This window comes from Anas acuta, chromosome 2 (assembly GCF_963932015.1).
Source record: "Anas acuta chromosome 2, bAnaAcu1.1, whole genome shotgun sequence".
NCBI lineage: Eukaryota > Metazoa > Chordata > Aves > Anseriformes > Anatidae > Anas > Anas acuta.
The window spans coordinates 60,237,492-60,261,216 of record NC_088980.1 but is presented as its reverse complement, the minus strand read 5'-3'; the positions used below and the strand labels follow the sequence as shown (position 1 = coordinate 60,261,216).

The following is a 23,725-nucleotide window of genomic DNA, read 5'->3' as shown; positions in this document are numbered from 1 at the left end:
TTTAAAGTGGAAAGTGAATAAAGTTCCAAAGATGAAAACTTGATAAACCAGCCTGTGCAGTCTATACAGAGTATTGACAGTGACTACCCACCTATCAGCCAAAATTTAGAAAAAGATGTTGCAACAATTTCCTACTAAAAACACTAGTTACAAAACATTGCAGACAAATGGAAATTTTCTTTGCTTTATAGTAGTACTTGACTTGATTCTGTAGTCAAGCCAGTAGCAGCAACTATCCATGAATTTCAAATAGGTTTTTCAACTAGAAACATGATGCGGATCTAAAAACACAGAAACAACCCATTCTGTGTTGCTCTGTCTCTGTAACACAAGACAATTCCTTCATTCCTGTGCCTCAGCACTCAGCCGCTGCCCTTAGCAGTCCAGGTTAACTTGTCCAACTTCTGTCCTTTTGTCACTTAGCCAAAAGAGCAGCACGTGACTTCCCTCTTGCATACTGACAGAGTTGTGCATAAGGTTAAAACCTGAAGGGTCTACCTAACCTAAGGCATACAAAAAGCACAGTTACCCAAGGGCCATATATGCCTTTAATTTTAAGCGTGGAATAGAAAAGCCTAGGGAGGCCAGAAATGGCAGCTACAAAACCAGCAGTTTTTGATGTGACACCAGAGTTGTTGCGAAGCAATAGCTGTAGGAACATGTCCTGCTGCTGCTGCTGTACAGCTAAGCACTCTCCATATACTCCAGTTCTGTGGTGAAACACTACTCCTACTAAATTCAGTGGTAAAACTTGCCTGAAACGCTCAGCTCCCCAGCCCTACAAAGCATTAAGCATCTGTCAGAGACCTAACAACTTATTCCTGTTCCTGCACAGGAGACCCCCTGCCTTCAGGTTCCCCAGAGGAGCGTGCCTGTCAGATGCAGCTAGAGGACACACGGACATACCTTGTATGTGGCATGACTCCTCAAAGGATTAACTGACCCACTGACACGTGTAATGCGGGACAGCAGGTTCCTGCCCACGCACCAAGCACAGCTGATTCAATACATCGATGTTTCAGGAGCTGCTTCAAGCCCACTGAGACATAGCTTCCAGCCTGCAAACACAGCTGTAGTAGGAGATGCAAAAACCAATCATGCTTTTCAACGTCAGTAAGTCCCAAAACATCTGCAGAGGTTGTCCCTGTCCCCTTTCAGACACTGTCAGCCATAAAAGAACACCCAATAAAACCCCAAAGAGAGAACATTTATTATAAGAGCAACAGCCACTCCTCACCTGGGACTGACAAAATTTCAGTGTGGCCTAATATTGACACCAAACCTATCACACACGCCTATTGTGGGTTTCAAACAATTGTTTTGATTTAAAAATAAATAATCCTAAGACTCAGTATGACTTTTGTCTCATTGATATGGCAGACAAATACATTACTACTTGGCCCATCACGTATCCTTGCAGTTACAATTGGTTACAGCTGAAGAAATTATACAGAATGGAATGGATCAGTGAAGAAAAAAACAAAAATCCCTCGTTAAATTTACCTTAGGTTTACCTCAGTTTGAAGCACAAGCACTGTGATAAATGTATTGACCTATTAAATAAGCTCTGGTGAAACTGGGTAGGTACTGTTCTGTGCTTTCCTGAAGGGCTATGCAACTCTACAGCTACTTATTAGGCAGAACTGTTCTCCAAAATAAAAGCTCTTGGGTAGCTGAATATTTTAGACTCCAGCCTCAGACTTTTTCTATGATGTGAACGTTTCTTAGGAAGAAAAGTGAATCAAAGTCAGGAACATGTGCTTCTTGCTGAAAGCTTGAAGAGGGGATTTGGAATTCAAGAACATGAAAAGGGTAGTCCCTGAAGCCCAAACGAAAGAAGCTTTGGATTTAGAGAAGATTTTGATTAGATTTTCACACACTGATTTAAAATTACTTGCATAATGCAAAGAATATGCCAGGGTATAATGCAACATGGTTGCCAGTGATGGCAAGCTGTCACCAACTGCTCAAATGCTTTAGGGAATTTAAGGCGAAGCTGAAGTAAACAACATACTTGCTTTAAATTATCACATAAGTGAACTACAGAACACCTTGTGGCATAACTGCGCAAGAGCAATTTGACTTTTTTCCTCCTGGAAGCTGACAGCTTATGGTGCTGCACAGTTCATTCTTAGGGTATAACATGGAAAAGCTGCTTACAGCTACTGAGGAAAAGGTTTTAAAAAAAGTTTTTAAACTTGTTCACTGGCATGCAAGAGCTCAAATATCATGACGAAACAGACCTTGAGCTCACTGGACCATTTTGTTTACAAGGAACCTAAGCAACACTGCTGATCAGCATAGCAAAGAAGGGATAAATGCACAATATACCTAAGAATGTGTACTAGCCACTGAAAATGAATGGCTACAGAGCCAGGCAGTAATTCTTGTGGGTGAAGTTTGATGTTTGCAGACCATGCTCTGCACTACCAAGTTCCTAACCTTCCATTGCTTCATCTATTGCTCGTTCACAAATAACCTGCACCATTTTTTGTTTTCCCTTCAGCTATTTGTATTATCACCATACAATATTATTGCTATGTTTTGAGGGATCTATCCTTTTACCGATAGTTCTGTCATATGTAACTATACAAAGTTACAGCATTTATAATACACTTAAAATTGTAGCCTGGTACTATAGAGAACCACATTGTGGACAAAATCACACATCAGATTGGTAGAGCAGCTCAGCCAACTGCCTGGAGGATAGCAAGAGAGTATTGTGAATTTACATCAACTAGAAATCCTTTTTTATTTATTTTTTTAATATAGATTAAGGTGTACCTACATGCTAATAAGGTATGGAAGAACTTAGAGGTATTATGTCTTCCATTTTTACAGATACACTGCAGTATCACTAGTGTTCTTTCAAAACTTCAGATATTAACTACTTGTTTAAACTCCACAACTAGTTGGTGAAGCAATGTATGTTTACTTTCAAACTTCAGTGACTAAATGGAGGAAAAATATTTGGAGTTCTGAAAATAACTTTTCATAGGGATGTTTGTGTTACTTAATTTCAACAGAGAACATTATGAAGAGATTACATTCTGTGATAATGTACTTTGAAAAATCACTTCTTTTGGATGATGAAATTAAAAATAAATGTGTTTTTGTTCATATCCAAAGAAACTTATTTAACTTACCTCTTTTGAGCTCCTACGGACAAAAGAAAATCTTGGATGTCTCATTTTTGAAAGGCCACATTTTTTTCTGTATTTAAATGAAGTCATATACTACATTTACACTTACTTTATAAGTGTAAAGACCTACTGCTGACATTAAAATATAAAGTCTCTGGATGGGTTTAATACTAGAAAAACATAACTGCATAAACTACTGCACTGTGAAGACTGAGTAAATAACCAGTTTATAACAAAATGAATGTGTTGCCATGCAAAAAAGGTACGTTCCCAATGCATGGAATTAACAATTAACAAGTTTGTTAATTTAATATATGATTCAGTACACAGCCAGCAAGTCCTTCAAGTCCTGAAGCAGCTCCATGGAAAGCAGTAAGACTCCTCATGGGTCTCACCGAAGTTAAACAGTTCACTAATAGAGTAAATCTGGACTACAGTAGTTTGGTGAGCTGAATTCACAGTGATTCGTCTTTCTTTACATGACCATGATATGTTTCCAATATGTGAAGCACTTTAACTGATACCAAACACAAATCTCCAAACTTTTTTTCCCCCTTTTTATTTCCTTTTTCTGTTCCAGAGTTAAGTAATGAACAAGCTGAGCAGAGGAACAGTGAAATATGAAGTATAGAACAAGGAGTTCCTAAGTAAAGATTTTCACATCTCCTCTTTCCAGAAAGTACTTGGTAAACAGGATAACTTAAAGAAACCAGTTTTAAATCACATTCAGAATTATATACAGAAGTGACAACAAAACAATAACTACAGTAGCTCTGCATGGTCCTAACAGATTTGGTGTCACAGACTGGCATGTAGAACAAGGGGACTGCTATTTCTTCATCTCCAGGATTGTACTTCCTGGCCCTCGGTGTTTGGCACTGCATATGTTGCAGAACTGGACAGAAGATACCTGGAAACAAAAAAGAAATCAAGAGCCTCTTAGAGAATGTGGGAAGATGAATGAAAATTGCCAATGTTTGTCCCAGTGTCACTATTCACTGTCAGGCTGTTCCCTACAAATACTACTAATGGATAAGTTTACGAAGGTGATGTAGTGGAGCACGGCAAAACAGGTTGTTTTGGAGTCAGAGGGCCATACACCACTCATGCCATTTGTATTACCACCACTATCCAGGCGAGTAAGTCAAATTCTCTTCACAACAAAGATGAAAAATACAGACTCAAAATGTCACTAATTATCTTCATAGATGAAGAAGAGACTAAGTCACTTGGCTGGCTCCACTGACCACTGGTTGTCTTAGTCACAGTCACACCTGAACACCTTTCCATTTACTATCAAATAAGTGCTCATTGTTACTGCTGCGTTTAGTCCTCTGTGATGCTTTATGCATGCACTACTTTCCTTTTCCTACATCACCAGTAACCAAGTATCAGTAACACAACTGGCTGTCTAAGGCCAAGAAATACTGTAGCAGTGGCGAATTTGTTTCAGATATGGACAGATACCTTTATATTAATATGTAACAATAAATACTATGTAATAGTCACCTTTAAAAAATCACATTTGATGAGTTACCCAGTCCCATCCCTGTCTCAGCCTACTGTGATTGCTAGATCAATTTTAGATTATTTGTCAGATAGTCATATTTGTGGTAAATATTATTTGAATAGATAACAGTTGGTGGGCTTTCTTGTGCAAGCCATCTAATATTCATTAAAGTTATCATAACAATTTAAGTATACAAGCTATGGCTATAAGCACTCTGCTTGGTCACTTTGTGGTGACTCAAAGTGACTTTTTAAATAGATGCACATTTTCAGAGAGAAACAGAATCAGCAAATGTAAATCCCATTTCCTTTTTGATTTTAGTACTATTCTGATGCTTTCATTTCTAGATTCCAACATGGTTATATCTAGAAATTACTTTGTTTTCATTGAAAAAAAAAATATTTCCCTACTGAAGAAAAACATTCTAAGCATAAAAATAATTGCAAAGATATTTAAATATTTGCTTTCTGAAACACAAATTGGGATCGGGATCATATAATAAAAATCACCTGAAAAAATATCTTATTGTTTTCTTTAATTAAACATACTTAAGCTGTTGCAATAGAAAAGAACTAATAAAAATTCAACTGTGTCATATTTTCTGTATGACTCCAAGTTGTGTTGCCCATTCAGATTGAAGAAATTGATAATGTACTTCTCAAACAGCAGTAATTTCTTTTAAAATTGCACATACTTAAATTGCACATGGGTTACAGTGGCCCAACACATCTTTTCCCTATTCACATTCTATTATAACGTACCATCATAAATAATTACTGTAATTGTATTATAATTCCTGATAGAGCCATGCCCTTCTCCACAAATGAGAAAAGGAGATATGATTTGTCCTTTTGTCTTTGGCAAAGGTGACAGAGATAGTAAGCTAGTTCCTTACTGTGTTAGATACTGGGAGACACTCTTTGTGAAACATGTGTCTGCAGTGGAACACTACCACATTGAAGGACTTGGATGCATCTGGGAAAAAGAAAAGTAAATCCATTACAAGAGGACAATGAAACAAAGCATTCAGTGACTGTAGCCGTATACACCCCCATTCCATTATACACACGGTGTATACATCAAGTCATATCTACATTACTACAACAAAAATGTTCAAAATTACACTCTATTCCCACACAGGAATTCAACAGCAAGGTTTGCACAGGAGACTGAAATTTACACAGTGATTACCAAGGGAAGAGCATTACACGTTTCTATGAATAACAGCAAACAGTAGCTCCTCTTCGAATATAAAAATAGATGGGTTTCTTACTCTTCCAGAAAAGCATCCTACCTGAAGGAAGTATTGGAGAAAGGCATGACTCACAGATATTCTCTTCTGGGGAAAAAAAAAAAAAAAAAAAAAAGAAATTTGTATACATTTGTAACAACTTTATTAACATACTCCATGTTTACTTATTTTTTCTCCTTTTAATAAAGCGGGCATTAATATATTGCTATTACAGAAATGGATCTTGATCTTAAAGTATTTCCTTAAGATACCTACCACAGATTATTAAAAATTAAATAGCAGTACTAAGGCAGTATTTCTATGAACAGCAGGAAAAATGTTTCGTTCCTATGATTTTGGTGCAGGCACAAGTGCAGGAGCTAGACTAATAACAGGTCTGTAGAGGCACAAGGCAAACTCCAAAAAAAAAAAGCAGCACAAGATGGGTCCCTGATTCCTCTGCAGTGCAGAGGCTCTGGTCTTGTGTTTCTGTCAGCTTTTGCCTTATGGCATTAACACACATCTTGCATGAATCATAGAACTTTTCGCATACACAATTAGCACCCTGTAAAATATTTTCAACTATTTCTAAAAACTATCTTGTTGCAGATTATTATTACCTGACTGTTTTGGCACTGAACAGCATTTTCCATTGTTACAGACTTCAAGATGCAATATATTACTGGCTATGCCGAGACTAAGAAAGTGAAAAGCTGCATGCTGGGTCTTGTTTTTGCAATACAAGTGCTTTCTTTGTGAAAGGGAAAGCAGCTAGAACCCTACTGTACTCTACAAATAAGGTATAATACTCAGGCATTTCTGTCAGTTTCCAAAATGGACTGTCATGTAGCTTAGGTTTATAAACCAAGTAAAAGACTTCAAAACCTTGAAAGTCACCATGTTTCTTCTGTACCCACCATCCACTAGAACACCCTTCATTTGAGTTCGATGCATTTTCTTCAACAAAGAAAGAGAGTCGGCAACAAGTATCTTCTTGCAACCTTCCCGCAGCAAGATCTATTGTGCAAAGAACACAAAATACAGCAGTTATTGAGTAGATGGGCATAGCAACTACTTTGGCAAGTCACCTATGGGGTTTTGCTGTTGTAGAAAGCACAAGAAATGTTTAAGCCTTTCCAAGCAATTATATCTTTAGCAGTGGAGGCAGAAAAGAAAGGAGGAAAAGAGGAACCTCCTGCTATGACCACCTCTATTTAAATGAAAAAAACACATTTAAATAAATATAAAATCCTTTGCAAACATACTACTGTTGTAAATTATGACAATCTTCCAGTGAACTGCTCTTAAGAAAATAAAACTGAGGGACTTTTTTTTACATTGTCCCTCAGAAATGGTCTCTAAACCACTTCAAAACTTTCTCCACCCAAACCTTCCCTACTTACCTTAGGAAAGGCATTTACTAATCATAAAACCTTTCCAAAAAACAGTAATTCTAAATATATTTTGTTCATCTGTATTTCCTACTGAGGTGTCATTTAGTAATCCATATTCAAAAGCCCAAGCAATTAATGTAAGATCTGGAGTTTGTTCCCTCCTTAGCAAAAGTCTTAAATTCCTTTTTTTTTTTTTTTTAAACTTATTCAGTATTTTACATTAGATTGACATGTAATTGTCTGTCAATGTTGTGAAACACAAAAGGGGCATCAAAATTATATAGAGCATTATTTCCCAATGCATAGTAAGGAAAGTTCATGAAAATATGACAAACCCAAATTAAAACTTGTTAAAGTTTTCTTCCATCCACCGCATACTAAATTGATGTTTGGAAATTTGTTTTCCAAGACTGTAATTGTTCTGAAAAATGTTTTCAAAAAGGTTCACAATCAATTTTAATCTGAGTAAATCTACAAAAAAAAAAAGTGTTATAAAGAGGGAGTGTCCATCTGTTTCTCCTGATTATTTGTACTACAGGAGACTTTGGAAAAAAGTATTATGAAAATGAAATATCTTACCCTTAAAAAAGCATAGGACCATAAACACAATTAGGACAATATGTTAAAGCTAGAGAAAGAAGAGGTTTTAAGTGGATATATTACTTCACTACATTAATGAAAACATCTGCAACCAAATAATTTATTGAGGTAAAGAATCTGATTTTCTGGCTATGCTAGAGAAGGTGCTACCGCAGAATGAAAACCACAAGCCATGAAAATTTAGAAAGTCCTGATTTACATATGTCTAATATTATCTTTAAAGGAAACCATTGCAGTATGCAGAAGGGTATACCTGAAGCACAAGAAATACATTCAGGCCTTGATTCAGCTTAGCTCTCAACCAAACCCAAGTTTCTCAAGGACAATTACTTAAATGCTTCCAAAATGCGTCACAAACCAATCAAAAGTGTGTTATTTTTAGTCATTATGACCAAGAATAAGGCATCCCACTGCGCAAGCTGCCATCTGCCCCCTAGTGCCTCCGAGGTGTCTGAACAGCAGCTTATTTGTATTCAAAACAGCCTAACAGCTTTCCCAGATGCTCTTTCAATCAGTATTCATCAGATTATCAATGATGTCTGTTAGTTCATAACCTCTGTTGTGAATGGACAGACATGAATGCTACGAATGGAAGAATTATGGATGGACAGCCCCAGTTATACATCAGAGAGTTACTGCAGGTTTAATCCATGTTTAAACTAATAACATTTGAATAAAATGGCTAATCCATAAAACCTATGAATTGATTTTATATTTTAAAACTGGGGTGGAGGGGAAGTAATATTAGAATACCTACATCTTTTGAAGTCTTTTTCTAAAAATTGTCAAAAAGGTTCAGAAATTAGGCACATCGTTCTGAAATGAGGGAGGTGTTTGCATCTCTTCCAACAATACAAGCTTTTTTGCATTTCACTCAGGTATAGACAGAAGCTGAAAAGATTCTTATTTTATAAATTCAGAAAATGTGACAGAGTTACAGCTAACAAACCAGTGTACAGATAAGGGACTTTTTATATCAGCCTTCTCTGTGAGAGAGAAGTGTGATAGAGCAACTATAGAAACTACAGACCTGGAGCATGATTACATGATTTACTTTAAGAAAGTTTCCCAGATTCCTAATTGCTAAGTTAAAACCACTGTGAGATCAGATAGCAGAGACTTGAACACAGGAACAGTTTCATATTCCTTTCCAATTTAATTCCCAGAGAAGTGAATAATAAAGGTAAATACAAAGATTGACTACACATTAGAGAGAGAAAGTCTTTGTTATGACTAAATCACTGTAATGCTGATTAATTTCTGTCCAAAAATGATGTATATAAAAAAATAAAACTATAGCACTAGTTTCATTGAGAGAAAAAAAAAAAAAAAAGAAAAGAATTTTTGCTTTCTACAGAAATCCTAGTAAACATCAATTTTGCTACAATTTTCACATAAAAGCAATACTGACCTCACTCTGTTGGCTAAGGGAGCTTTAAAAAATAATTGCACTGGTGAAGTCCTAATGGGAACAGAGGACATGTATGAGTCTAAGAAAAGTACCATCTCTAAGTGTGGAAAGTAGATTACACCAGAACAATGATATCTTTTGGTGCTGATCAAGCCTAAGCTGTATGAATCCATTTCATTAAATGGGCTCAAAACAGGCAAATACCATGCTTACTTAAAAGCAAGTAGCAAACTACCTGCATTTTCAGGATGGTCTTCAAACTGCAGAGCTTTGGGCTGCAAGAGCGTGAAGCTGGCTGTCCATCCCTCATTTAGAAGCTTAAATCACTATCAGCAGATCCTGACCTGTTCTTACTAATGATACCTTGGAATGTGAAATAGAAAAACAGGCACCAGACTAAAAATCTGTGTCTACGAAATGCCTTTTGACAAGAGTTTACACATTACAGACTGAAGACAAGTTGGATATCCCAGGAGAAAGCATTCCTCCCACATTCAAATATTTCACTGTTGACGAAGAGTATTATAACTTATTGAGTCTCAGAACCTTTTTATTTTTTTTTTTTTTAAGTTTTGTTTTATTTTTTCCTCCAGTGAAGGTGTTCTTATATAGGAGGTCCAGTTAAATACAGTTTGACTCCGGAAGACTGTAAAAAAAATTGATTCTGACTGAATCCTGACTTTCAGTAGAAAAAAAGAACTTGCAGATTTAAACAATTTAAACTGTTGGATAAAAAAGATAATACAGCTGGCTGGCGTTCTGATATATATGATATATGAAATATAAAAGTCAGTTCTTAAAACCACAACTTTATCTTGACAACTTTTCAATTGTACAGAGATATCTAAGTTTTGATTCTTTGCCTTTGAAAGCCCTTTTAAATGCAAACAATAAAGATGAAAAGTATTAAGCTTTTGCCAGGATATCAATATGTCTTGGCTCAATACAGTTAGCCTGTCAGAGATTTGAATGGTATTTAGTTATGTTGGAAATGTTGACTGTTAAAAAAATGAACTAGGTACATGTTATTTCTACTAATTATGCATGTCCCTACTTAAGAGAACATATCTTCTGAAGTTTATGAATTAAAAGGAAGTAGTCCGTGGCCTATTTTATCTACAAATTTATGGCACTGAAGAACTAGATTTCAGGAGTTAAATAAAAAAAAAAGTTTTAGACTACTCTTAGTAACTACTCCTGTTGAAATGCAGACAACTGTAACTTTGTTTTTACTATGTCTTCATAACTTTGTCAATGTTACTGTATAAGAACACTAAAATCGCTATTGTTTCAGCAGTCAGTAAACTTCATCACTATAAAATATCAGTGGCACCCAATTATCTGTTGTCGTTTTAATACATTAACTTTGAAGATGACAAATAGAAAACATAAAAAACGATCCTTAAGAAGGAAAGGGGAAATAAAGGCAATAACTATCTGTAGTTTTATTCCCAGTTCGGAAAAACACTTGAATGAAGTGCTTAAGTCTGACACTGTTTAGGAAAATACTCAAGCCTATGCTCAGCTTTAGGTTGTGCAAAACTGCATTTCCTGAAATGGGAAAATAAAAATGGGCATTCTGATAAAAATAATAAGGTAGCTGATAGACCTCTACTTGTAAAGCAGAGCTGTAAGTCCACAGCAGAAGTAAATTAGTGATACTTATTTGAACTTATTGTCTAAGATCAAAGTCTCACATGATTAGCATCTTATTTTTATCCAATAGAATACCTAATCCTATCTTAGTGCCATGTTTGTTTGGCAGCAAACATTAGCTCCTTCACAAAGGTGTAAGTTATCCACATTACTTTAGAGCTGAGGTGAACTTACGGTAGGTATCATTTGAGTAAACATTTGAGTAAAATGGCTAATACATAAAACCCAGAAGTACTGAATCTAAATGAATTGATTTTATATTTTAAAACTGGGGTGGAGGGGAAGTAATATTAGAATACCTACATAAAACAGTTGCAGCAGTTCCTCTAATGGGTGATAAAATGTTAAACTGAACTGATCAATCTGCAATATACTAACTTTAATAAAAACTTACATTATTCAGGGAAGATGCCAGATTAAAAAAGAAGTTACAACAAATTTTATTGCATTACTAGACTTCCTTACTGGATTCTCTAATGCACAGCGCAAGCTACATATGGCATGATTTGGCAGTCATTCAATTTGATTCACTTAATTTTGTTGTCATGTAAATAGTTGTTTTCAAAGGGAGAAAGTCTGTCTAAAGCACTGCTTTTAGCTCATACCTACATTTCAAATCACATCTAATGAAATGTTTACTGCTACAGAAATTTAGGAGCATAATAGGAAATTTGTACCTGAATACTTGCGTAAGTACAGTTTTGCATAAAACAATCTTACCAGGGCTTGCCAAAGGAGGTCACAATTAAATAATAGAAAGGCACAGCTGCAATACCTTTTGGGAGCTGATGTTATGACAAGATCAGCACAGTTTTCACATTTGGCAGTGACTTGCAAACCAAGCAATGTGTTCTAACTTCACTTATTCTCCTGCTTTGTGGTTCTTGGCACAAGATTTTCCTTTTTGCCTTTGAAAATGGGAAAGATGAGACTCGCGCACATACAAAACTGGTGATCTGAAGAGATGAAATCACAGAAAGTCCTAACCAAAAAAATTTGGATCACTATACAAGTTTGAAGTGGCTGGTACATTAGGTAATACAAATCAGGAATTTGAAAGGAGTTGTCTCAGGCCAGAATAGAGGACATACATTTCACAGCAGGAACCTGCAAAACAATGACACCAAACTTGGAGGAGTTGTGGACTCGAATGAGGGTGGAAAGGCCTTGCAGAGGGATCTGGATAGGTTGGAGAGCTGGACGATCGCCAACCGCATGAAGTTCAATAAGAGCAAGTGCCGGGTCCTGCACCTGGGACGGGGAAACCCTGGCTGCACGTACAGACTGGGCGATGAGACGCTGGAGAGCAGCCTAGAAGAGAGGGATCTGGGGGTCGTGGTAGACAGCAAGTTGAATATGAGCCAGCAGTGTGCCCTGGCAGCCAGGAGGGCCAACCGTGTCCTGGGGTGCATCAAGCACGGCATCGCTAGTAGGTCGAGGGAGGTGATTGTCCCGCTCTACTCTGCGCTGGTGAGGCCTCACCTCGAGTACTGTGTGCAGTTCTGGGCACCACAGTATAAAAAGGACATGAAACTGTTGGAGAGTGTCCAGAGGAGGGCTACGAAGATGGTGAAAGGCCTGGAGGGGAAGACGTACGAGGAACGGCTGAGGGCACTGGGCCTGTTCAGCCTGGAGAAGAGGAGGCTGAGGGGAGACCTCATCGCAGTCTACAACTTCCTCGTAAGGGGGTGTCGAGAGGCAGGAGACCTTTTCTCCATTAACACCAGCGACAGGACCCGCGGGAACGGGGTTAAGCTGAGGCAGGGGAAGTTTAGGCTTGACATCAGGAGGGGGTTCTTCACAGAGAGTGGTTGCACACTGGAACAGGCTCCCCAGGGAAGTGGTCACTGCACCGAGCCTGACTGAATTTAAGAAGAGATTGGACTGTGCACTTAGTCACATGGTCTGAACTTTTGGGTAGACCTGTGCGGTGTCAAGAGTTGGACTTGATGATCCTTAAGGGTCCCTTCCAACTCAGGATATTCTATGATGCAAAGAGGTGTGACCAGGCATCATGCCAACACACCAAAGACTAGCTTTGAAACAGCTAATGAGGCAGCAGTAGTAATGACGAAGTGAGGGTGGAATTGCCCTCTGCTAGGAAAGGCTGCTTAAGACGTTTATATGAAGGTCTAGCCGTGTCATGAAGCACACGCTTAATGCAAAAATGGTTCTGCTATCAAAAACTGAGCTGGCCAACATAAAGATACTTAGGTGAGCATGTTCAAGAGCTGCGATCGCACCTTTAAATTTCAGTGTAGACACACCATCTGTTTGTAATGGTGCACTTTACATTCCTGTAACACTTCAGGAGCAGTCTTATTTTAAGCTATAGCTTTAATTTCTGTAAAGAAAAATAGTCACTTTAATTTCCTTCTTTCTCTCTTTTTTTTTTTTTTTTTTTGCTATATTGTTTTGCTATTGTACCAGCAAGCCAAGCACAATTTACTTTAAGCTTCCCTGATTTCTATTACTCCTAAGAGGTATAAATTTTAGCCCCAGAGCTATCCAAATCTACTTTAAAATGAATTAACTTAAAATCCATAAAGCGTTTCAATGCTAAGAGCAAATAATTTTAGATACTACTCTAGAGGTTAAATAGATCCTTTAAATCCCAAAGTAATTTTGTTAAAAGCTATCTGTAGACAAGAAAGATTCTTTCCTCCCCAAAATGTGACCAACTTCATTAGCCTCGTATGAAGCCACCAACATATTCCACATACAGGCAAAATCACTGTGTGCAGACGTACAAAATGTTCCATTTTGATTTCCACAGAATGCAGCAACAGTGGCAGCAGCAGTGCAAGCAGCAGGGTACTGACAGCAACAAGATTAACGTGCAACTGTTTAAATGCAGAATGTAATTTAGCATTGTTTTGGAAGGATAGTAGTATCTAATGAAGTCAATGAAAAACCTGTAAATAATGCTACAACATGCAGTACATACAGACATGTACCTGTCTATCTGGAGTACCTCCTTGCACATTACAGATGTGTAGGGGAACAAGACACTTAAAATGCTTCTTTGAAATACTCAAAGTCATGATCTAAAAGAAATACCTGTATCATCCAAGGTTTCAACATTTCTACTTACCCACAAGGCTTATAATAGTATAAGAGATTTAGAAGAGCCAGAAGCTATCTAGAGAAAAGAGTATTCATTCTGACTAATTCCTACCCTTTCTGTCAAAGTTTCATACCAACTCACATTGGTAATGGCAGACGTCCGAACAAAATGAACAAGCCTTCAGGATAACCATTTATCATGCTACTCAGTAGTGAAGTGTTTTTTTCTTTTCTTTTCTTTCCTTTTTTTTTTGTCTTTTTGAAAATGATTATCACAGTAAGAATGCAACATTTACCTGCAAGTTGTAATCCTGAAGAATTTTCACTAGAGAGTCTCTCAAATTAGGAATCTCCATGCCTTCCTTAATGCGGTGGATCAAAAGAATGGGATCAACATGTGTTCCAATATTGTTCAACAAACCAGTAATAAAAGCTGTGAAAACCAAGAGACAAGTAAATTAAGATAAAAATCCAGGCAAACACTTGATCAAAGGATGTTTCAGTGACAGCTAGAGGCTTTGACTGTTTCTATGACAGTTCTATACTGAAAGATAGCATTAAGCCTCTTTTATATAGCTTTTACATCTTTCTTGCAGTTATATTCACTTGAAAATAGGCCTTTGGGGAAGAGGAAGAGACAAGAGTTTGTCAATTCACAGAACTCCTATGCTATCTGGAAAAGAGATACTAGAGTATTCAGCGCAAGTCATCAAAAACACGACTAAATAACACATTTCAATTCAATAAAAAAGGCACTTGTGTAAACAGAAAATTAACTTCATTATTTGAATATTCCATACTCAATTACAGGGTTAAAAACCACATTTGTAAGTATTTAACCTAACTCCTAGGGAACGTGTTTCTCAGCAGTGAAAAGAGTGATGCAAAAGTCTAATTTTTTGAAGTGCAACTGGCTAAATGGAACACTGGAAGGATGAACTTCAAAGCAGACTAAGAGGCAACCTTATTGCTCGCTACAACTTTCTGAGCAGCAGAAGTGGAGAGGGAGGTGCTGGTCTCTTCTCCCTGGTAACCGATGACAGTATGTGTGGGAATGCCACAAAGCTGTGCCAGGAGAGGCTATTATTCTAAAGGAATAACAGATTTTGTTCGCTGTTGCTTGTCAGAATTAGTGGTCAAGTGATGAAAAGATATTTATTCTGATATTAATTCTCTAAGACATGCGATCCTTTAGATAAAGAGATCCCAACGAAGATTTCACAGTCTTGATTTAAAGCACCAGAAGAGGTTGTAAAACTAGCAGGATAGTTAAAACAGTTCTCTATTTTCCCAGTCATAAGAATTCTGAATCTCCCTCCTAAACAAAACTGATTGCTGTTTAGGAGATTCTGACAGATTCTGATTCCATCTGAACTTTAAAGTAGACATCCATATCATGAAGAGCAAAAATACTCTTGTTATTGCAGATCTTATCTTTGCGCCACCGAAACAAAACAACATAGTTATTTTATTGAGGGGCAGACAGGTGTACGCTCTTCATTTTCAGAATTTCAAAGGGAAGCAGCTGTAATAAACAGACTACACAACATCCTCATCAAGCCTGCTGACTATGTTTTGAACGTGTCTAAAAATAAAGCTTCATATGCTGCCAAATTAAAAGCACCATTCTCTCCTTAACTTGATGTAAGGACATAACTATGCAGAGCTTAGTCAAGTGTTAAATCCCTAAGTACTCATTCTGTAGCATGCCCACATGCTGCCTTACTGGACATTTTTATGCCTAGGACAGCTGTGGCATGCTCCACAAACCAAAACACCTCCCTGGCTATCCATAAACACCTTTGTTAACACACGTGTGGATAATTCAATCCTTCACCTGCAATAGCATTTCACAAAAAATACAAATGCAAGGCTGCTAAGAAACTATTCTGCTTACGTGGTTTGTCAATAGAATATAAAATTAGATCTTCCCAAAGTTCTCCATCATCTTGTTCCTTGGCAAATTCAATAGCTTTATCTACATCTTGCAGTTCTTCCATTATCATCTTCAAGGCACTGCGGCTATTGCCCATTCTACCTAGAAGAATAGAATAAGTAAAGAGATTATAAATCCTAAAGTACTAAGCATTGATAAGCACTTAAGAAGCTTGTAGTGCTCTTTCCATACAAATTTTGAAAGTGTGAAGTTGCCTCAGATGAATTCAAGACCTTATCTAATCTAATTTGACGAAAGGTATGCTAATCCCAGAGCAGTCAGTATAACCTGAACATGGGCTCAAATACGTTGCTGGGCTGGGACCCAGAGACTTTCTTAACGATGTGTTGGGTTATATCAGGGGTTCTAAATGTCAGCAACATCTGATATAAGGTCGAGTGTGCATGTGTATGTGTGCATGTAAACTCTAACATGAGTTACCCCCTGTTAAGAGCCTCCATGGACACACTTAACTTGCCCTAAGTATAGTGCAGCCTACACCCAAGAAAAATGACAGAAAGAGGAAGCAGTAGTATAAACTCTGAACAGTTCTTTAAGTAAATCCTACTCTGTTTTCAAATGGTCCACAGAACATTCTTATTTAAACAAAGATTGATTATGTCAATAATAAATGTTTTCCATTCTTTTTGTGACTAACACATAAAAATCTTAGAGTCATACAATGTCTCCCATTTAGATGCAGATACCTTGTCCTGCTGAGGAAGCTAACAATCTAAATTTAAATTTAAACAGTTTAAAATTAACTTTATTAAAAAAAAAAACACACACACAAAAAAAGCAATATAAGCAAATCTTCCACCTCAGCGAAAGATAATACTAAGCTTCTGAGATGCATACAGAGCAAAACATCTGTTTTATTTGTCCCCTCCCTTCAAAACAGATAGGATTACTTTACTGATGATCTTGCAGATCACAAAAATAAACAATTCCTGCCCCCATAACCTTTCTTTCCAGAACACACCAACACAAAACCTCAAAACAAACAAACAAACAAAAAACACAAAAAGAGCAACAAAAAAACAAACAAACAGAAAAACAACAAACCAGAAACACAATAACACAATACATGAATGTAAGACATCATACAAATAATACAGTGCTTTGTTTTATTTTCTAAAGTACGTTATCTGGTTCTATTGACTATATACCAGCTTTGTCTTTGGGAAAGCAAGTTAAATGACCGTAGACAATACCTCACATATTTCACAGGTTAAACTTTATAACAAAATTAAATGCATGTTATATTTTATCACAGCAAAAGTTACTTACTCAGAAGATAGACTGTCTCTTCTACAAAGTTCCTCTGTTGGCAGATCTCTAGAGCCTTGAATTTAAGAGAAGGGAGGAGGGAAAGAGAAAACAGGGAACCATGTAACATGATATTTTATTGATCATCAATGCTACAAGAGACTAAAGGATACTTTTCCATGAAGTTGCATTACTCATTTTGACAGGAATAGAGCTCCCTTAATAAGTACTGTCAGGTCCTCTGGCATTAATTAAAAGGAGAAACTCCATAGCATTTTTTGATTTTTCTCTAAAATAAGTCTGGAGACAGGATGCGCATTTGAGTCTGGATTATGTCAATCCCTAGCTTTAAATCTACTGGCAACTTCTTTCCGCTTCCAAAAGTTGGCTAATCCAAAAGCATTAAGGTTATCTACTGTCAAGACTTTTTACCTGCAGGTGGACTTATGAGGTCTCTAGTGATGGAGGTCTACTTGACATTCATTCTTAACACAATGAATGTAGATCTGTACATACCCACAGGGTAACCAGAATGGCTTGGGGAGAGAAACCTCAAAATTTTTTGTGAACAACCTCGAAGACAACAAAACAAAAAACAATCTAATCCAAGTATGAAAGCATTTCTTGTAAATTTGGTTTAAAGACATCAGAGCCAATGCCATGAACAGTTACAAAAACTGTGCATAGTTGATCAAAACCACAATTACTAAAATTACCAAACTGATTACCAAAGAGTTTTTAGTAACTGAAGGGCTGGATATGCTATAAATGATGCCATGTCTGTTTCCAATCTTGTAGCAGAAAGCAAACTCAAGATTGATGGTGTTGCTACAAACGTTCACCAATAAAGACAGTTATACTTGGAAATAAAAAATGTAAGTTGATAAGATACAGCTACAGCTGAAGATATAGGTAGGAATTAACTCTTCCTTCCATTCTCAAATTGTTTCAGATGGGTTACTCCACAAATTAAAGAAACACATAATGAACTTCAGAGCAGGGGTAATGATTTCTCAACTAGATACTTTGGAGGCTTTGCAGCTATCCATAACTAGTAATGAATATATTATAAACACATCTGACAATCTTTTTTTCTCTCCACTTAAAGTATGAAGTATCAGGTATTCAGTATTTCCAGGAGCTGCACATTTACTGACTGTCATGCTCCCTCTAGAGGAAAATAGGGAACAACCATACTTCTCTTTCAGTTTGTTTTATAAAACAGTTGCTAAACTAAACTTGAATAACAGTGACTTACTTTTACAGAACAGGAATGATTTATTTTTGCGTGGTTTATCATTTATTTATGACAACAGTAAGTGTGAATTTGTTCATTATAAAGTGTTTTTTGTTTTTTGTTTTTTTTTTTTTGTCAATTTTTACACAGCGCTGGAATCTGCTTAACAGGAATTGAAGATATGGGTACCTAGAAAATAATTTTTACCCTTTTATTTCCTTGGAGCAAAGATTTGTATGTGGCAAAAAGCATTATTATATGATATGTAGGGGAAGAAGTGTAATTATAGATTATCAGCAAAAGTAAATTCAGTTAAGATTTGTACTTTGTTGCTATCCTTCCTCTCTTCCTTAGCTTCTTTCTTACTGAAACATATTCATGTTTTAACATAAGGTTAAAGTAACTCTTTTTCTAATATCATGTGCTATCTTCATTTATGCACTACACTTTTCTGTATCACCCATCACTGAATATAGGTGGTTGGATCTGGAATAACTAAAATTAGTTTGCATCAAAAAGAAAAATTAGTGCAGGTAAGTTTTGATACATAAAACCATGATTATGCAAATTATACGGTAGACAAAAGCTAGAGAGAATCACTGTTAAAAAAGCAAGCATCACTGACAAAAGTCTCTAGCTGGAAACCTCTCAGGCTCATTGTCTAGAAAGATCACTGAGACAACCTAGGCTTTTGGATATTTTCAAAGACCAAGGCTGCAAGGATAACACAGTATTTTCCAGTGTTCCTATTGCAGAAAAGAAGACTGACAGTTTACAAAAAGCAAGCAAAATAAGAGAAGTGCTAAGAATGCTACTGGTTCTGTTTAGAGTGTTAACCATGTAAAATGCAATATTTGATACTACATTTAAACTATTCCACTGGTATCATCATTATATTGCACACAGAGAGGAAACATTTCAGAATGGCTGAGCAGAGCAGAGCTTAACAGCAAAGCCACAAATAATAAAAGAATGACCCAACTGAAGAGGAAAACTCAAATTTCCATTCTGCTCACCTTAATACTAGAAGGGTTAAAAATGAAACACAACACAAACACAAAACAAAAACAAAAAAAAAACCACACAGTCGAAATATGACCATCATCAGTTTGTTTAGCTTTTGTCTGATGAGAAAGATCACAGAGGGGAAAACATAAAAAGGTTAAAGAAGGTGGCAACACCATACTTTGTAAAATTCCAAGTCTACTAGCAGAAGTACAATGTCAAAACACTTTTTGCTCTGATAGTTTAGTGACTATTACATTGTGTAAACTACTGGAAAGCAACTTAGGACTTTAGAACACAAAGTTAGAAAAAGTCCAGTTACAGTTATTCATTTTTCCAGATCTGACACTGAGTAGCTTTATGTTCTTCAAAACAAGCGTTGATTTATTGCAACCACAACCCACTGTTTAATCAGGTAAGGTACTGATGCATGGATATGCTTTAGGTATGCATCAAGAGCAAATCTGGGAATTTTGCATTAAAAATAACCACAATTTCTGCCTTCTGAGCTAAGAGGTCTCAGCTATCAGCCAGCTGTGGGTGCATCACTTCTGCAGGTGACCACAAACTCAAGGGATTCCTCCTTTTGGCAGTAGAGGGCAGTACCAGACACATTTACAAATTTACCAGACTACAAATGACATAAAAATCAAAGACTTGTTTTTACATCTTGGGGGGCTTACCTTCTCTAGTGGACAGTGTGTGCTGTCTCTGAGAAATGGTAGTAAATTTGGACGATCGTATTCAGCATAAAGACTGATCTGTTTCTCATGATATCGTTGTCCTTTATGGTGATCTCTTTTGAAAAGCTTGTGCAAATACTAGGAATAAGAAAAAAAGAATTGGAACTAAAAACTCTTATAACATTATTTGGACTCTGCTGTATAAAAATCTCATCCAAATTTCCTCAGGAATATAATAGTACATACTAAAATGCACAGAGATTAAATACCGATTCAGAAGACTAATCTTACATTTTTCTGAAGTACCCTCATCACAGCAGTCTCTGTAAACCAACTCTGTTAAATAGGCTTTCAGCAACACTCGAGTAAATGTCTTTAACTTTCAAGAAAACTACTGAATTTTGAATTTAATAGAAAACTTTGGAGAAATATATCATATGAAACATTTTGGTTATATAGATATGCTTGACCATTATGGATAAGCAAAGATTATGAAATATTTTAACTGAAGTACTCATACTGTAAATAGTGAGGCAAAGCTCCTTCTCTCTTGATGAGCACAAACAAGTCTTAAGAATAATCTGGACAGTTCCTTTTACCCAAAGGGAAGCAGGCTCACACTTTGAAACTAATACACTTCCTCCATAAACTGACGGCCAGTCTTTGTAAAGCACTTGAGCTGCAGGCTGCACACTTCATAAAGCTGTTTGCTATAATCAGATCTCTAAAACATAAACCCACGCTCTCTAGCAGATCGATGCACTGAACCCCAACCAGCACACAGCAGCAAGTTAAACTTCCCTCCCGAATAGAGCCCAAGACTGCAGTTACATGTTACGCATTCCACTGACAGCACATTCCAACTGGTGTTGTTGGAATAGCAATGTGGAGCTTCCTGTGATATTGTAATTCTGCACGAACCAGAACAATCCTGAACTGTATGGAAGTTAGTGCTCTAGAAAGACAAGCAGTTTACTGCTTGGAACAGCAAAATGCTCTTCAGAGTTGCAACCACGATCCAACGTCGTTTTAGTGTAGAGGGAAGAAGAAGGATGCAAACAAGAAGTAATTGACCAGAGAAGACAAGCATCCACAACGTGAATAAGGAATACCCCAGAAGATGTTAAGTAGTAAGCAGTATGTTATCAAGTTCTCACAAATTAATCACTTTAAGATTATTTTACTACTGGCAAAATGCTATTGACATGGTAAAAAGTGGATTATATATGCAATTTCAGTGTCACATGCACACTGACAGTGTATCTATAAAAGATGTATCCTGCAAAGATCATATTCAGCTCAAAGTAAAACTAGCAGAATATAGAAATGCTGTAGTTCGGGTACCACATGCTGTAGTTCAGGTCTGTTTTCTAACTCTTCAACAACTCTGTCGATCTGAAAAAAAAAAACAAACAAAAAAACAAAAAACAAATGAAAACCGAGAGATCAGCAAACTTGTGAGGAACATTGCATTCACCGGACTGAAAGCAAGACGGAAAAGGCAAGCAAGCACTGGAATGACCATGCCATGAACTTGTTATACTTACGGAAATTTTATCTTCATTGTCCAAAAGCATGTCTACTGCTTTCTAAAGTAAAGAAAGAAAACCCCGTTACGGAATAAGTTTGCACAATTTCTCACTTTTGATACAGTATTATACTGCTTGGTATCCAAAGGACACTGCAGACCTACTCTTTTCAACAGCATTAATTCAGAGAGTAGTTTGCATAACATCAGCACTCTCTGACAGCAGAGCATTACAGGTAAACACATCACATGTTCTTCCAGAACACCTCTCCTAAGTTTCCACACTATCACCAATCAATTCTATACACTCACATTGCAGGTAAAGTATGCCTATTGAATCGTGGGTCACAGAAGCCTACTGGCAAATGATGTACAAATACTATTTACCCCATTGCAAAAGGGGATTTTAGGGTGACGACCACATAGGAAACACACAGCCTAACTTGCCTCACAACTAGATTCTTCCAGCCTACCTGCACACTGACACAGCAACACAAACAAACACGATCATGTAAAGCAGAGGGGCCACCAGGGTTCCTTTTCTGCTTCCTCTTAAAAGCAAAATTTGCTTCACATTAAAAAGAAAAAAATCACAGATGCCTGTGATACAACTTTTTTTTTTCTCCTAAATTTATTAAAAGAAAGAACTATACAGTATTTGTCATACAGACGGTCATCTTTGGTATAGTCCCAGTGCTGAAACAAGAGCTGCACTGTAATAGCAATCTACTGGGTTTTCTCCCAAGGATCATATGCAGATTGTTTCCCCAAGGACTATATAGGTTCTTTCCCCAAAGCTCACACTAAAGCTCATTTGCTGAGGTTTTAGCCAGCTGGGAAGAGAGAAGGATGAATTCAATACAATATGCATAGTTCTTGATTTGGGGGATTTAACTCAATAATCTTGCAACGTTTGAGAAGTAGATTAATCAATTGCAACGAAAGGAAAGTGGAAAGTGCATTTAAAGTCTGCCTCACAATAAATTAACTGTTTACTTTCTGTGGCTCATTAATAGTATTATTTGATCAAAAATGCAGAAAGAATATCATGAAAGTCTACCTGAGAATCACTACAATCTCAGATACAGCACTCTTCTCACTGTGAACAATAATTTGTATGGAAATACAAAATAGAATTTCATCCTTAGGTCAATTACTTTGCAGTCCAGGCAAACATCTCCTTATCTCAGAAAGTATACAAACATAGCAAACACACTTCCTGCCTCAGCAGTATCTTTAGCTCATTTATTTTTCATCTGTTAAAATATCTCTAGCTGAAAGCGAATATAAAATCATTAAAATCACTGTACCTCTGAATCAAAATCCATGAGCAGAACAATTTTATCTCTGATGGAACTGAAAAGATTGTGCTTGTGGATCAACTGGAAGACATCTTTGTGCCTCAGAGTTAGGTAAATTTCTAGGGCTCTGCCATAGCGCTGGTCATAAGTATACCTGATAAAAAACAATGTTATAATTTACTTGATCTAATTGTAGGAAAATTACCCGAGGGGAAAAAATATACCCTAGGATGTGAAACTTATTAGGATGCTGCTTGATTTGAGGAGTGTTTGAATAGTTGCCATGATTCATTTTTGTTGATGGGGAACTAACACTGGCAACGTTATTTTCAATTCTGTTTACAGAACAGAACACAAATATGTGGCTGTTATGTGGTTCTCTGAGTTTTCACTATCCTCTGTTTTCAAACCACACGGGAAGCTACACAAAACATTAAATTTTCTATTTTTGGAAGCTAACTGGAAGTCACTTCAGAGCTAAGAAAACATTATTCTCTTAAAACTTTGGGATGGGCTTTAACAGAGGAACAGACAGTAGTAGGTTTGCTTTCTTCAAAGAGGCAGTATGGAAAGAACTTAACATAAGACTATGGCTGAGAAAACTGAAGAACTTATCCTTGGAAGAAGTAGCCTAAAACCATACCAGTTTTAACACATTTTCCAGTCACATATTTCCAGCCATGCAGCAAACTTCATATACTACTTTTGAAAAAGAGGGAAAAAAACAACTGTTTATTTTCCCATGGATAATTCTG

At 36.8% G+C, this 23,725-nt stretch overlaps 1 protein-coding gene across 4 annotated transcripts in view; it reads right to left on the bottom strand.

The window, feature by feature from the left end:
* Positions 1–3,681: 3,681 nt before the first annotated feature.
* VPS41 (VPS41 subunit of HOPS complex) overlaps positions 3,682–23,725 on the bottom strand; it is a 107,622-nt gene continuing 87,578 nt past the window's right edge. For all 4 annotated transcript variants that reach the window (XM_068674962.1, XM_068674961.1, XM_068674964.1 and 1 more), the window contains exons 19-29: positions 22,980–23,124; positions 21,689–21,730; positions 21,486–21,536; positions 20,142–20,279; positions 17,238–17,292; positions 15,909–16,049; positions 14,308–14,444; positions 6,802–6,901; positions 5,948–5,992; positions 5,549–5,628; positions 3,682–4,053 (exon numbers count right to left, since the gene is read on the bottom strand). In XM_068674962.1, coding sequence (XP_068531063.1) covers positions 3,973–4,053; positions 5,549–5,628; positions 5,948–5,992; positions 6,802–6,901; positions 14,308–14,444; positions 15,909–16,049; positions 17,238–17,292; positions 20,142–20,279; positions 21,486–21,536; positions 21,689–21,730; positions 22,980–23,124 — 1,015 coding nt within the window. In that variant the 3' untranslated portion in view covers positions 3,682–3,972. The remainder of the gene's footprint in view (positions 4,054–5,548; positions 5,629–5,947; positions 5,993–6,801; positions 6,902–14,307; positions 14,445–15,908; positions 16,050–17,237; positions 17,293–20,141; positions 20,280–21,485; positions 21,537–21,688; positions 21,731–22,979; positions 23,125–23,725) is intronic.